The sequence below is a fragment of the Gopherus evgoodei genome, chromosome 1 (assembly GCF_007399415.2).
Source record: "Gopherus evgoodei ecotype Sinaloan lineage chromosome 1, rGopEvg1_v1.p, whole genome shotgun sequence".
NCBI lineage: Eukaryota > Metazoa > Chordata > Testudines > Testudinidae > Gopherus > Gopherus evgoodei.
This window is the reverse complement of record NC_044322.1, coordinates 94,806,199-94,820,369: the sequence shown is the minus strand read 5'-3', so window position 1 is coordinate 94,820,369 and position 14,171 is coordinate 94,806,199. Positions and strand designations below refer to the sequence as shown.

At 37.9% G+C, this 14,171-nt stretch overlaps 1 protein-coding gene across 2 annotated transcripts in view; it reads left to right on the top strand.

Moving 5' to 3' along the window:
- ABCC4 (ATP binding cassette subfamily C member 4) overlaps nt 1-11,916 on the top strand; it is a 221,236-nt gene extending 209,320 nt beyond the window's left edge. For both annotated transcript variants that reach the window (XM_030567487.1, XM_030567495.1), the window contains 2 exons: nt 3,629-3,763; nt 10,684-11,916. In XM_030567487.1, coding sequence (XP_030423347.1) covers nt 3,629-3,763; nt 10,684-10,791 — 243 coding nt within the window. In that variant the 3' untranslated portion in view covers nt 10,792-11,916. The remainder of the gene's footprint in view (nt 1-3,628; nt 3,764-10,683) is intronic.
- Nucleotides 11,917-14,171: the final 2,255 nt, after the last annotated feature.

Below are 14,171 nucleotides of genomic sequence, written 5' to 3'. Positions count from 1 at the left end.
ATGCTTTCTTACTCCTGTCTGATCTTGCTAACTGAGAGTTTGTCTGGCTTTTCTGGACCGAATTCAACAGGTACAACTACCTGGGAAAGTGTCTGGGCTGAATTTAGTCATATTGCACGGTGGTATGGGTTATGCTTTGGATGTAATTTGATCAGAAGATAAGTGTCAGTAGTTAAGGGCTAGATTCTGTCTGTCTTATACTGAGTAGCAACTTATTTTGCAAATAATGATATTGATTTTAATAGGTCTAACTCTTGGAGTAAAATATTATTCATTCAGAGTGTGACTTTTGGCCAAAGTATTTTATTTATTTTGATTTTAATATTTGGCCACTTAAAGAAGAGTGCCTATCTTGTACTCTAGGCATTCATGATAAGCACCAAATAGACAATTCCTCTAGCTCACCCCCCCCCCGCCTCTTTTAACCATTAATCAGTATTCATATCTACTAATGATAATCCGGCGGTGAAAAACATATTTTAAATTATTAAGAACTCCTACCTCAGCCTTCCTGTTTCCTCACAGCTAGCGAAAGCATATGGGCCTTTCATGCTGCTCCAAAGATCCATAAACTAGAGCTGTTTTAAACTTAAGTGGAGAGAGAGTTCCAAAGCTGAGGTAGTGTGTATGGATAATGCAACATCAGCCGCTGCCCTCTGATACTGGGGGCCCCATCTCATCTGTCCCCTTTGAATGCAGCTGTGGCAATAGCATGGCACAGGAGAGATGCAGTCTTTCAATAAGTAGCTCCCAGGCCATTTAGGGCCTTTAGAGGTCAAAAGCTTTCAATTTTATCCAGTAGTTTGTTTTTTGTAATGTTCACAAAGTTCTTTGTAGCTTTAGCACAATCTGTAGTCCACACGAGTATAAAACAGTATTTTACATAGGAAATAGCTTCATATTATCTACATAATTCACATGAGAGAGAGAGAGAAAAAAAGCATCCTATATTTAGAGAATATGCTTTGTCTTTGATTTCCTAAGGAGAAATTACATAATAAGTGCTACCCTTTTTTAAAAAAAAATAAAAAATTGCACATTCAAGGCATCTAACTTGGAATGCCAAATTATAGCTCATCTTAATTATTATGTACGTACTGTATACATGATAGATTCAATTATCCTTAAATGCTTAAGAAAGCTGCATTTAACTGTGATTTACTGTAGTAGATGAAAGGTTGCAATGAAAATTATGTTTTGTAATTTACCCTTAAATATGCAGATTAATACTGATGAGTGTAAGAATATTGAAATATCTGCATGTATAATTAATACCTGCCCAGGTGACATACTTTGAGCATTTATTATAGAGTAAGAGTGATTTATGTGCTGTGTAATATAACTTGAAAAAGTTTTCCATTAACACTTTGCACATCCATACACATAACAATACTGGATATATATTGTTCTCTTGAGGAATTCATTGCATATACTTTGCATTTTTCTTTACTATGGAAGCTTTTTTAAATGGAAAAAAGTCTATGGCTACTTCTCTGCAAACTATTTTTGTAATAATTGCTACATATGATCTTGATTATCATATATTCAAATATAATGCATCATATTATACTTGTATAATAACTGGTACATTATAATTTTGCTGGTAGTTTAGGGAGCTTGAATTTCCCAATGCTAGTTCAAGATATTTAAAACACATTAGCAGAAAGAATCAACAATGCCTAATTCTTACATGGGACTGCCACACGGATCAGTCCATTGGTCCAATTAGTCCTGTTTTCTGTCACTGACAGTCACCAGTACTAGCAGCTTTAGAGAAAACTATGAGAAACCTAACTATTCTGGAATTACCTATTTCATGGGCCATTTCCTCCTAACCCCTAAGAGTAAGAGTTTGACTTACAATCTGAAATATGACAGCTTATATTGCTTCCTACCTTTTTTTCAGTATTTACTATTATAATTCTGTATGTTCTTGTTATCCATACTAACATCCAATCCGTTCTTGAATCCTCCTAACCTCTTGGCCTCAATGATATCTTGTCACAATGAGCACTATAGGTAGGTTAGGCGTTGTATAAAGCAGTTTCCTCATCATCGTTTTGAAATTTGCCACCATTCAATTTCAATGAGTGTCTGCTGGTCTTGTGTTATGAGACAGGGAGAACATGTTTTTGAGCTACTTTCTCCATACTACTTACTATTTTGAATACTTTTATCGTGTTCCTTCTTATTCATCTCTTCTTTAAAGTAAATAATCCCAACTTCTTTAACATCTCTCCATATGAGTTTTTGTCTTTCTAATCATTCCCATCATCTGTCCCTGTCTTCCTGCTGTATCCTTTTTGAAAACCGGGTACAGTATTCCAGGTAAGTGCATATCATTGATTTATATAATAAAAAAATATTATCTATATTATTTTCCATTCAATTCCCCTCTTCATCCTAACATTTTGTTTGATATCTTGACTGCTACTGCTCTTAGAATATAGTTTGTACACCATGATATCCAAGTCTTTTTCCTGAGTCATATAATTACTTTAGAACTCAATAGAGTACATGAGTCGTTAAGTGTTCCTTCCAATATGCATTATTTTGTATTTGTCAGAATTGATTTTCATCTGCCACTGTGGTGCTCATTCATTTTCGTTAGGGTCCTCTGAAGTTGTTGACAGTTCTCTGTGGTCTAGACTTACCTGAATAATTTTGTATCATCTGCAAGTTTTGCCACCTCACTAATCACCCCTTTTCCAGACGACAAATAAATATATTGAACATCAGTATTTGTATGAAACTTTGTGGTATCCTGCTTTTGTCATGGTAAAAATCGACCATTTATTTCTACTCTTTGTTTTCTGTCTCTTAGTGCGTTCCTTCCTGAGCAATGAACATTCTTTGTCTCTAATACTGTGCGTACTTAGTTCCTTCAATAGCCTTTTGAAAGTCCAAATAAATTGTCAACCAGTTCTCCTTTATTTACTGTGTTATTGATGCATTTTAAGAATTCTAATAAATTCATGAGGCATAATTTTCCTTTGCAAAAGCCAAGGTGGTTAGATCCTTAATTTATCATGATTTACTAAGTACTTTATAATTCTATTTTTAATTATAATTTTGATCAACTTACCAAGGAAAGTAGTAAGACTTCATAGTCTGTAATTCCCCAGATCACCCCTTCAGTATCTTTTAAATATATTTATATATGTACAGTATTTGCTACCTTCTAGTTCTTTAGCAGAATGGCTGATTGTAATGAGAGACTGCACATATTTCCTAGCAGCTCACCGACTTTACTCTTTTTTTCAAAATTCTTGAGCATGTACTGTTGGCCTAACAACTTGTTACTTTTTAATTTATGAATTTGTTCTAGCACTTCTGTTTTGACACCTCTATCTCTGATAGTACCTCATCTTTATTATGAGTAAAGAATAGATTCAGGGTAGGTATCTTCCCAACATACTTCCTGGTCTAGAAACAGAAAATATACCATGCTCCCACTAAGAGGATATTTTTATCTTCAACCTTCAATCCATATAATACATTTTAACGTTAAATCAAAGAATACAGTCTAAAAAACCCACCTACCATCCCTACTGTTCTAGTGAATTACCTATAATAATCTTGTTTCAGAATTTCATGTGTTAATAGGTGTGTTGCTGCTGATTAACAGGTTTTAGATGCAGGAAGACTAAAAGAATATAATGAGCCATACATTTTGCTACAAGAAAAAGAGAGCCTGTTCTACAAGATGGTGCAACAAGTGGGCAAGGCTGAAGCTGCTGCTCTGATTGAAACAGCAAAACAGGTAGTTTTAAAAGAAGTTGTAATTAAGTTTGTGTCTCTAGTCTTATTTTTCACAAGTTAGCATATTCCGTATTAGAGCAGGCCCCATCCACTCCTGTAGTTAAGGGTCTATCAGTATTTCAATTCTAAACTCTTATATACTATGCTTTATTACTTGGATATAAAATAATATACATCCAGATCTCAAAATGATATATATTCTGAGTTGAAAGATTATGCTTGGGATTGTTTGCATCTGTATGTGTTTGTGCATATATTCATGTATAAATAATATAGTGTGTGTCAGAGTATGTTATAGACATACATGACTCAAAAAAAATGACCCTGAAAGAACATTAAGGTTGTGCGGTCAAGCACTCAGAAGTTAGAAAATGACAAAATTAAGGTTGCCCGTGCAACCTAAATTTGGCCCCCTTGTGACCCAGCTGTTAGTTATTTGATCACTTATTATCTTTTCCTTGCTTAGTGCACAAGATGAATGGTGCTCATTGAATGAGTGGCTGTTCAATATTTTGCTTTCTCTTCATTGTGTGGTTCCAGGCCTTATTTATTGCACACTATTCAAACCAGCTCTGAATAAAGAATTATTAATTTCCTCATGAGCTTTTCTATGACGCTTAACATTACAGTGTCTGAGTGCTTCACAAACATTTACTGATTTATTTCCACAACACCCCTCTGAGATGAGGGGGTAGTATTATCCCTACTTTACAGATGGAGAACTGAGACACAGAGACATTAAGATCAAATGTATATTAATTTTTGGTGCCCAATTTGATAAGCCTGCAGTCTGATTTTTTAAAAAAAGTTTTGCATTTTATAGCACTTCTGTTCTGAATACAGCTCCCACTGTTTTCTGTTGTAGCAGTGAATGCTTAGCATGTCTACAAATCAAACTCCAGTTCTCGCAAATTGGGCACCTAAGAAATGAGGAACACACAGTTAATGACCACCCCTGACAAGTTTGGTTTAAGTGATTTGCTCAGCATCACATAGGACAGGTGTGGGCAAACTTTTTTTGACCCCAGGGCCACATCTGGGTATGTAAATTGTATGGCGGGCCATGAATACTCATGAAATTGGGGGTTGGGTTTTGGGAGTTGGGTGTGGCCTCTGGGCTGGGGCCAGAAATGACAAGTTCAGAGTGTGGGAGGAGGCTCTGGGCTGAGGCAAGAGGTTGGAGTGTGGAGGGAGGAGGGTGCAGCTCCGGCTGGGGGTGCAGGCCCTGATGGGGCTGGGGACGAGGGGTTGGGGGTGCAGGAGGTGCTCCAGTCTGGGACTGATGGATTTGGAGGGTGAGGAGAATCAGGGCTGGGACAAGAAGTTGGGACACAAGAAGGGGTCAGGAGTGCAGGCTTCGGGTGGCACTTACTTCAAGCAGTTCCCGGAAGCAGTGGTGTGTCCCTCCTCCAGCTTTTACATGGATGTGTGACCAGGCAGTTCTGCATGCTGTCCTGTCCGCTGGTGCCGCCCCTGAAGCTCCTATTGGCCATGGTTCCCGGCCAATAGGAGCTGCGGAGGCAGCGCTTGGGCGAGGGCAGTGTGCAGAGCCCCCTGGCTGCCCCTACATGTAGGAGCTGGAGAAGGGGACATGCCGCTGTTTCCAGGAGCCGCGTGGAGCCACAACACGCATGGAGTAGGGCAAGCCCATGACCCCGCTCCCCAGCCAGAGCGCTGGAACTGGGAAAACCCTGGACCCTGCTCCCCAGCAGGAACTTGAGGGCCAGATTAAAATGTCTGAAGGGCTGGATGTGGCCCCTGGGCTGTACTTTGCTCATCCCTGACATAGGATCTCTGTGGCAGAGGCAGGGATAGAATCCCATTCTCCGGATTGGTGGTCAACTGTCTTAACCATGAGACTCTCCTTTTTTTCTGCCCACCCCATTCACTATACACTTTCCAACTTCTGCAACAAACAAGGCAGGAGTCCTACAGACAACAGCATCCTTCAGTACACAGCTCTGCTTTATTCTCAGAACAGGCTCATGTTGTGCACCGAAAGATGCAGGGGTCCTTTGAACAAATAGTATGTGATTATGTAATTAAAGAGCATACTATAATGCATATAACCAAGGGGGAGAATTAAGATTGCATAGGCAACTTTATTGTGATATTGCCATATTCTTACTGTTTGACTTTGCAGTCTTAACATTAAGGTAGTTTTTTGTATGTAACTTTCTGGATTTTTAAAAAAGCAACCTGAAAAATCAAATTCCATCACATGGAATTGTATGGTCTCCTACACAGTGGTTTGACTGTTCCATGGGTTGGAAGAGACCACAGGAGGTTATCTAGTTCAACCCCCTGCTCAATCTGAATCTTTAGATCCACCACTCAGAGCTCTGCTACTTGAGCTAAAGGAGTAGCTGACCTCAGCAGTAGGTTATCATCTTCTGTGTGGGCCAGCACAAATTTTGCCAGCTGGTTATACAGCTATTTGCTGAGTAGAAAGGAATATTGACTCTGGAATCCTGGTTTCTATTCCAGATTCTGGGGAGATTTTAGTGGCTTTAGTGACAGACGCTTCTGACCCGACCCCTCCAGCCTATCCTTGTCCCAGTCCTTATTCTCTCTCTTGACCTTTCTCACAGTCTCTTTGGTATGATCTGCAGGCAACCCATCTGCCCTGGCTTCTGACTTGTGCTAGATGACTTCAGTAGAGCTGAACCTCTTTCCTTTTCTCCTCTCCTTTCTACTACCCCCCAGATGTGTGTCAGTGAAGAAAGGAGTTTGCAATTTGCTTCAGTCTCTCAACGCAACTGTTGCTGCATTCTTATCAAGGCAACCCAGCTTGCCAAACTATGCTGCTGGCTTTCCCCATTACCTGACAGCAAACTGAACTCCAGCTCTGGCTCCCTTGGATATTGCTGCCTGGCTTCATAGAACAGTATGAGGAGCATGCATTAGAATCCAATTTGTGGGGAAGGCTGGAGAACACTGGGCTGGCAGCATGGCTGAGATTCAGGAAACAAAATGGCTGATGCCTGGCTGCCGCAAAGTGGAGAATTGCATAGTAAAAATAGGCTATTCTTTGATATCTTGGAAAAATGGATCGATGGCATTAAAGAGTCCACAGGTTTCAATGAACAAGGCACATCATGCCCCTCAAGGTTATTGTTTCTGGCTTTCTGTAGATGCAGGAAGAGACCACTGCATAAGTTCACACTTTCAGTGTTTTCTTCACAGCAGTGATGTCTAGGGAGATTCGATTGGAATACAGTTTAGCAGCCAGGGATGTATTCTGCAGCAAATTCTACAGCTACAGAGTGCACAAGGCCTTATTTATAATTGTGTACTAATTAACAGGTTTATTGAATGGCAAAAGCAGAGCAGATCTTATATTATAACTCTCCTATGTAGCACCAATTTCAGAACTCTGGAAACAATTCTTTGTTCATGATCCCAGCCAGAATGTATTCCAGAGCATGCTGTGTTTCCCAGGATGTTGAATGGTGAATCATATTTTGATACATTATTAGAGAACAGGGTTCATCATATTCTGTATGATAATTATATAGAAAACAAAAAAAAAGTAAATTTGATATATCTGGAATTTATAGAAATTATGTTTAAAGGAACCAATTACATGTATATAAACAGAATTAAAAGTTCTAAATCAGTGTTTGTCTACAAAGCTAAAACCAACTTCATGGGAAATTAGGGCTCAATCCTGCAAAGAATGGACAGACTAGAGCCAAGACTCTGAAACTGTCATCTGCAGAGAGTTTGACCATATGGTGATGCCTCCTTCTGTTTCCAGTTGCAAAACTGCATTCAAGGACAGCTCAAAATATGTAATAGAATTGCCTAATAGTACTTGTCTATGTAATCACCTGCTGTTGATACAGGAGTGTTATGTGATTGTATGCAGGAAGGGAAGAGCTCCATGAACCAATCTCTCTTAGAATGTGATTCATGCTGTGCAACAGTTTGGTAACTACTGGGCTAGAGGGTAGATACAAGCTAAGTATCTGCTAAGGGAGCAGAGCATGGTACCTGTTAGCTCCTCATCCAAAATATGAGAGTAAAGAGAATCTCAGCAACTGCTCAAACTACAGATATGGCACAGTTGTGAAAGGAACAGGAAGCTTAACTACGGATTCCTTTATTAATGTCCCCTGTGCGTCTTGCGCGCTAACACAGGATGTGTTAATGGCTCCTCTTTCTGTTGTGATATGTTTGTTGTTGTGTTCTCATAAGTTCCTACTGTGGTTCCTAAGGCATTCTGATATCCAAAACCAGCTGCACCTTAAATAATGGTAAGAATTGGATTGTAATCTTTTTCAAACCATATACTTATTTGACAATGGTTTGCCTTACCAAAATGGTTCAGCATGTGGCTTTGTTGGCTAATAGGCATTTCTGAGTTTTTCATTGACCTTGCTTGGATCCTGCAGCAGAGCATACACTGGCAACAAGTTGCTGCAGGTTACAGTAAGTTTTATGGAGCAGTAGGGCAGCTGTGCATCTAATTTAAATGCATGGAATGCACACTTTAGCATCAGGGCCAAGATTTTCATAAGTCACCAGTGATGGAGTGTCTTTAATTTTCACTGTCCACCTTGAGACAACTTAAAGGGACCTAATTTTCTGAAAGTTGCCCCCCTTACATGTTTCAGGTTAGATATCCATGGATGCAGGCACTCAAATTTAGTAGTTGCTTTTGAAAATTTTGGGTCAGCTTCTAACACCTCTCTCCCACAATTCTGCCCATTTCAGCTGCTTAGCATTCCTTATTATTCTTCTGCGAATGTAAAAGGCAGCAACCCTGGCTTAGTATGATGCAGCTCAAAGTCCACCCTGCTGAGCACGCTCAGAATTGCTTATGAGTCTGAATGCTATGCGACACTGCTCAGCCACCTCCAAACCTCTCTGCAAGATTGAGCCCTAAGTGAACATTGTTGTTATCTATGTTCAGTTTAAAAGGAGCTGTTAGATCATCATAAGAAAAAGAGAAATAATTGTCAGAAGGAATAATGTGTTCATTGAGTTTAGTTTAGTTTACTCCACTGCTGCACACTCAGCAATGATTTGTTCAGATAAACAACATTTACCATTTGGACTCCAATCCTGACGTAAAGGGACGCTTTGCTGCTGACTTCGGTGGCACCAGGAATGCGCAATTACTGTAGTAACAGCCTTTGGATATATTGATAAAAGCAAGATCTATATTTAAATATCAGCTATTGTGCATGCAGAGTCATTACTTTTTAGAAGTTTTAATGCCATTACAGTCCTGTTAATGTTAGTGGAAGACCTGCTTTATGTGAGGCGCCCCGTGTCCCTTCCACACTTGAACTGTGGGCATTCTGCATCTTGCAATATCCAGCCCAGGGGAAGGATTCCCATACGCTTACAGTGAGATGGCTGAAAAGCTACTGCCATTTCATTGTATCCCCGGTAATGTGCTAAGGTTTTCTATTACCTTTCCTTAAGAGAATTCACTGTCAAAAGCTACAGTAAAAGTATGTTAAAATTATGTCTTAAATCAGTAAAAAGATGGAAATGCTCTTACCTCCAATATGTAGATGCAACCAGGCACTAGATTAATTTTCCTCTAGTGCGCCCCATTATGGCTGGTTACTGGAGAACACTTGACTTCCAGTCCTTTTGTTGATTCAAATCATAACCTTCTTTGAAAATTGTACAAATACACTGCATTAGTGTGTGTGTGTACACAAAGAGAGACATTCATGCATATAGGAGGGTTTGTATAATACAGCTATTTCTTTTTTATATCATATGTCCTATACATTTATTCCTATATGAAAATAACGTAATTATCAGGCAAAGTTAACTTTGACGGTGCCCCCAAAATATAAATAGGAGAAATGTTTCACAAGCCATATATATTCAGGACAGTTTGAATATGAGACCTAACTTGTGACACATGTCAGCCTCAGAAAGATAGCATATTTTCTGTTTTTTAAAGGCTCAAACAAAACTTTTCACATTCTTCTTTGAAAAAATTACATTTGAAGTCCTTTTTCATCCAAACACATTTTCAGATAAGAGCACACAAGTCTTGACATTATTTCATTTTGTTATGCGCATCTGTCAAGGAACAGAGATATGATACAGCTACTAAAAACTGATGATTGTGGAACAGTGAAACTTGACAGCATTTCATTTCCTTTATGTTCTGATTATACATTTATCAGGAAACCTGTATCTCTTCTAGTTCAGCTAGAAATTGGTAGAATTCAAGAACTCAAAGGCTTGGCAAAGAACTGTCCTATTATTTGGTATCATCTTACATTTTAGAGAAGTTGCTTGGTTGAGTCATTGTTAAGGCTTTTGCTTCTCCTTTCATTATTGTGGTACACTATCCAGAGATCACATTTCTATAGGCCCTATAACTGCTCTGCAGCGCAAATTAAACGCTGGGATATTTCATACATATACTGTGAAGTTTCAATGGTTGTCAATCATAGTTTGTAAAATATAAGGATTACAACCTGATATTAACATCCAAATCCATTGTGTTCATTTTATGTGTGAAAATGAGAAACCCTTGTGCAGACTCTAGATTTCCCAGCCTCTTTGTCACCCTGTTTTTAATTTATCTCCATGTTTTGAGCCAGTAAAATAATTTTACTTATCTGTTTAATGCAAAGTGATAAAATATATCTATTGATCTGAATTATCAGAACTTGAGTGGGTCTGCAGGTCATGTGAGGCATCAGTTACACTTTATTCTGATCAGAGAGCAAGATCAGAGAGTAATTTTAGTAATTTCTCAGTGAGTAAGGAGCTATTTCTTGAATTTTGTTAAACTAAAGTTCCTGTTCAGTTTCCTTAAGGAAATTAATTTCTGTGCTTACTTTGCATTAATCTGAAGAACTTTTGTCTCTTGAAACTAAAACATGTTTAACGATGATTGGTAAAATTAATCAGTGTATGGACATTTTCTTTTTCTAGGTCTACTTCAGTAAAAATTACCCAGAAGTTATTCAGAATGGTCAAGTTGTCACAGATTCTTCAATAGATGCTGCCTCAGGATTAATCTTATGTGAAACTGCCCTGTGATCCAGCGTAGACGTGATTGCTTTCTATAGAATGCAAACCGGAAACCATCTCAACTGGATGACTGACAGTGTTTAGAGTGGAGCTTTTTGCACTAGACAGAATCATATTTAATATTAAGAAAAATGTTTCATCTAGCTCTTTCTTTGATTTTAAATACATTTCCATTGCTAAAGGAATTAGGCAGACCTAGGGTTTTTTTTTGAAAGTTACATTGCAAAGACTTTCATATTTAAATCACAGATGCAAGGCATCTAACAATTCCGGGGTGCAGTTTTAGAGGTTGTTAGAAAACCTGGAGTTTCTCTATTTTCCCATTTGGAAAGAATGTAAAATCAATTTGTTTAGTGTCACTTTAAAATTTGTCTTACAGCAGTTTTGATAATATAACACACCATTTTCTAATGCAATACTTATTATATACTCCATCTTTTTAAAGCAGTTTTGCAAACTGGCAGAAACAAGAACTGAACCAACCAAAAATATATTTTTATAGAGATAAGTTCACATATTGTTGTAAATATAAATTTTAAAATTAAAACGTAATACAGATATGGTGTGTAGAAATTAATGTAAAAATTTCAGTTTTGCTTTGCTGAGATCCAAATGCTGAAAATCAATATCAATCTACTGTATTTTAGAAGAAAATGGTTGCATTTTGCTTATATTTTGCACTGCACCAATATTTAAATAATTTAATATACATTCCTCTTTTTATCCAGCTAATCAAAGAAAAAAGTATTAAATTAACTAGAGGAAATACTTATTGAAAGACTTGTCATCAGTAAACACTATGTAATGAAAAGTTATCTTCTGCAAAACACATTGTGAAAATGTATACGTTATTTGCATTTATTGTGCCTTAATACAATTGAAGCCAAATCTCCACCTGCAGAGTACACAGCAAATTCATTAAATATACTTTTTTATTTTACTGTTTTAAATTAAGGCATTTAAAAAATTTGCATCAGGAATTCTGTTTAAATGAAGCTTTGTGAAGTTGCCATTTCAGCTCTTATGGATAGAAAACTATCACTTGTAATTTTGACAGTTTCAGAGTGGTAGCCGTGTTTAGTCTGTATCAGCAGAAATAACAAGGAATCCTTGTGGCACCTTTAGAGACTAACAAATTTATTTGGGCATAACCTTTCGTGGGCTAAAACCCACTTCATCAGATGCATGGAGTGAAAAATACAATAAGCAGTATAAATATTACAGCACATGAAAAGATGGGAGTTGCCTTACCAAGTGGGAGGTCAGTGCTGGAAACTGGACACCATTAAGTTAGGCCTGAATAAAGACTGGGAGTGGATGAGTCACTACAAAAAGTAATTTTCCTTCTGCTGATACTCACCCTTCTTGTCAGCTGTTGGAAATAGGTGACATCCACCTTGATTGCATTGGCCTCGTTAGCACTACATAAGTAATTTTCCTTCCCTTAATATTAGCACTGACCCCCCAAATGTTTTAGTCTCTAAGATGCCGCACGGACTCCTTGTTGTTTTTTTAATTGTGAGTATCCCTACTGATATTGAGAAGAATTTAAGGAAACAGATCTGTATTATATGTTCATAAGTTAGGTCCTGATCCAGTAGAGGACTTAGCATGTAGCACTATTGTGGATGTGTCCTGCCAGCCACACCCCTTCACACGCACTTATGCCAAGGTTCAAAATAGAGACCAGCTGTTACAGATCTCTGCTCTGTGGCATTCAAAGGGTTGTGGCTTCCCTGGATGTGGGTTCTTTGTGGTATGGACCACATGCACAGCAGAAATGATCCATTTCTGCTGCATTTTGTTCTCATTTGCCCATCTACACAGGTGTGGCATCTGGCTCCTAGTAACACTTTTATTATTTCAAACTGAAATACTTTTCTGCTTGGGCAGATTCTGACACCCTTTCCCTCGATGAGTAGCACCTTACTCCACAATTACTCCCATTAAATTCAATAGGGTGGCATTTGATATGGTGCTATTTAACATAAGGGTCTCACATTTGGACCCTTTTATTGGGGTGAGTCTAATCTCACCTAACCCTGTTTTACAGTGGTGCAATTCTATGGCCTTGCATGGATTTATGTCTTGGGTTTACAATAAGATAAGAGGAGAGTCATGCATACTGTGTGTGATATGGTAGAGTTTTTAAACATACAAAAGTGCAGGCATCTGGCCATATTGTACTGTGAATCTATGCCCATAATTTCCATCAATATTCAGGAGAATCATGTGCATGGATCAAGGGTATAATGTGGCTCTAGGCCATTTCAGCCAAAAATGCTTTTATGATATATTTGAGAGAAGAATCCAAAGTTTCTAGCTTCTGCAGGCTCACTGGCATGAAAGCTAGACAGATCTTGCTATATCAGACCCTCCACTAGTATACTGTAGTTAGAATTAATTTGATACTCTAGCTTTTTGAATGCACACAGAAAATGTTAGGCATCTATGAGAATGCTGTTTATGCTGTATAACATGTTTTGACAGGACAATACTGGCTATATGTCTCAAATGTCAATATCATAGAAATCAGACTGAAAACCTGTGTAAGTTGTTGAACAGGACAACTGGTACTGCTATGTTCATGTTCTAGTAACTTCTCTCAATGCCATTAAATCCATATTGTACTCTTTAAAAAAAATAGTTCAGCTAAGTAATGCAGGTTAGATTTGATCAATAAATCATTGTTCAGTTTTTTTTCTTAACATCTGTTGCTGTTTTGTTTTAACAGTTTTGTAGGGTAACATGGGCTGGTTCATTTATTTTCAGATGAGTAAAAAATGTATCAGTGCACCTTATTGTTAACAATCAAATGTATGACTTAGTGTTTAAGTAACGTGTGGGAGGGAATTGGTCTTCCATTTGTTGGGTCTCTTGACTGTTAAATGTACATAGTGTTGTTCCAAATAAGCCTTTTACATATCCATTTATGGTAGAATTCAGCTGAACAGTTCTCACATCCACATTTGAAAATATTCTTAATTTACTTGCAAGCAACAAAGCTGGGTCATTATGATCTACATTCCTTAATAGGAATCTCTTGGAAATTAATCCCATCTTCTGAATTATTAAAGTCTTTTAAAACAATTTCTTCACTATAAGCTGCCTTAAAATTCTCTAGATACTTCATTCTAATATAGACTATTTAAAATACAACAACTCTGAAAGTCACCAGTGCATAAGTTTATATGTTGGGAAAGAGACAAAGAGCAGCCCTTGGTTCCGATCAAAATAATTGTAGTTTAGCCAAATGACAGTCATGGCGTATCTGATATCTGTTTGTACAAAATAGACAAATTGTGGAAGAGTAAACACTATCAGGAGGAAGATTGCACAGAATTCTTTTAAATAATGTTTGTCCCCGGGTCTGGTGGACCTTGTGGCAA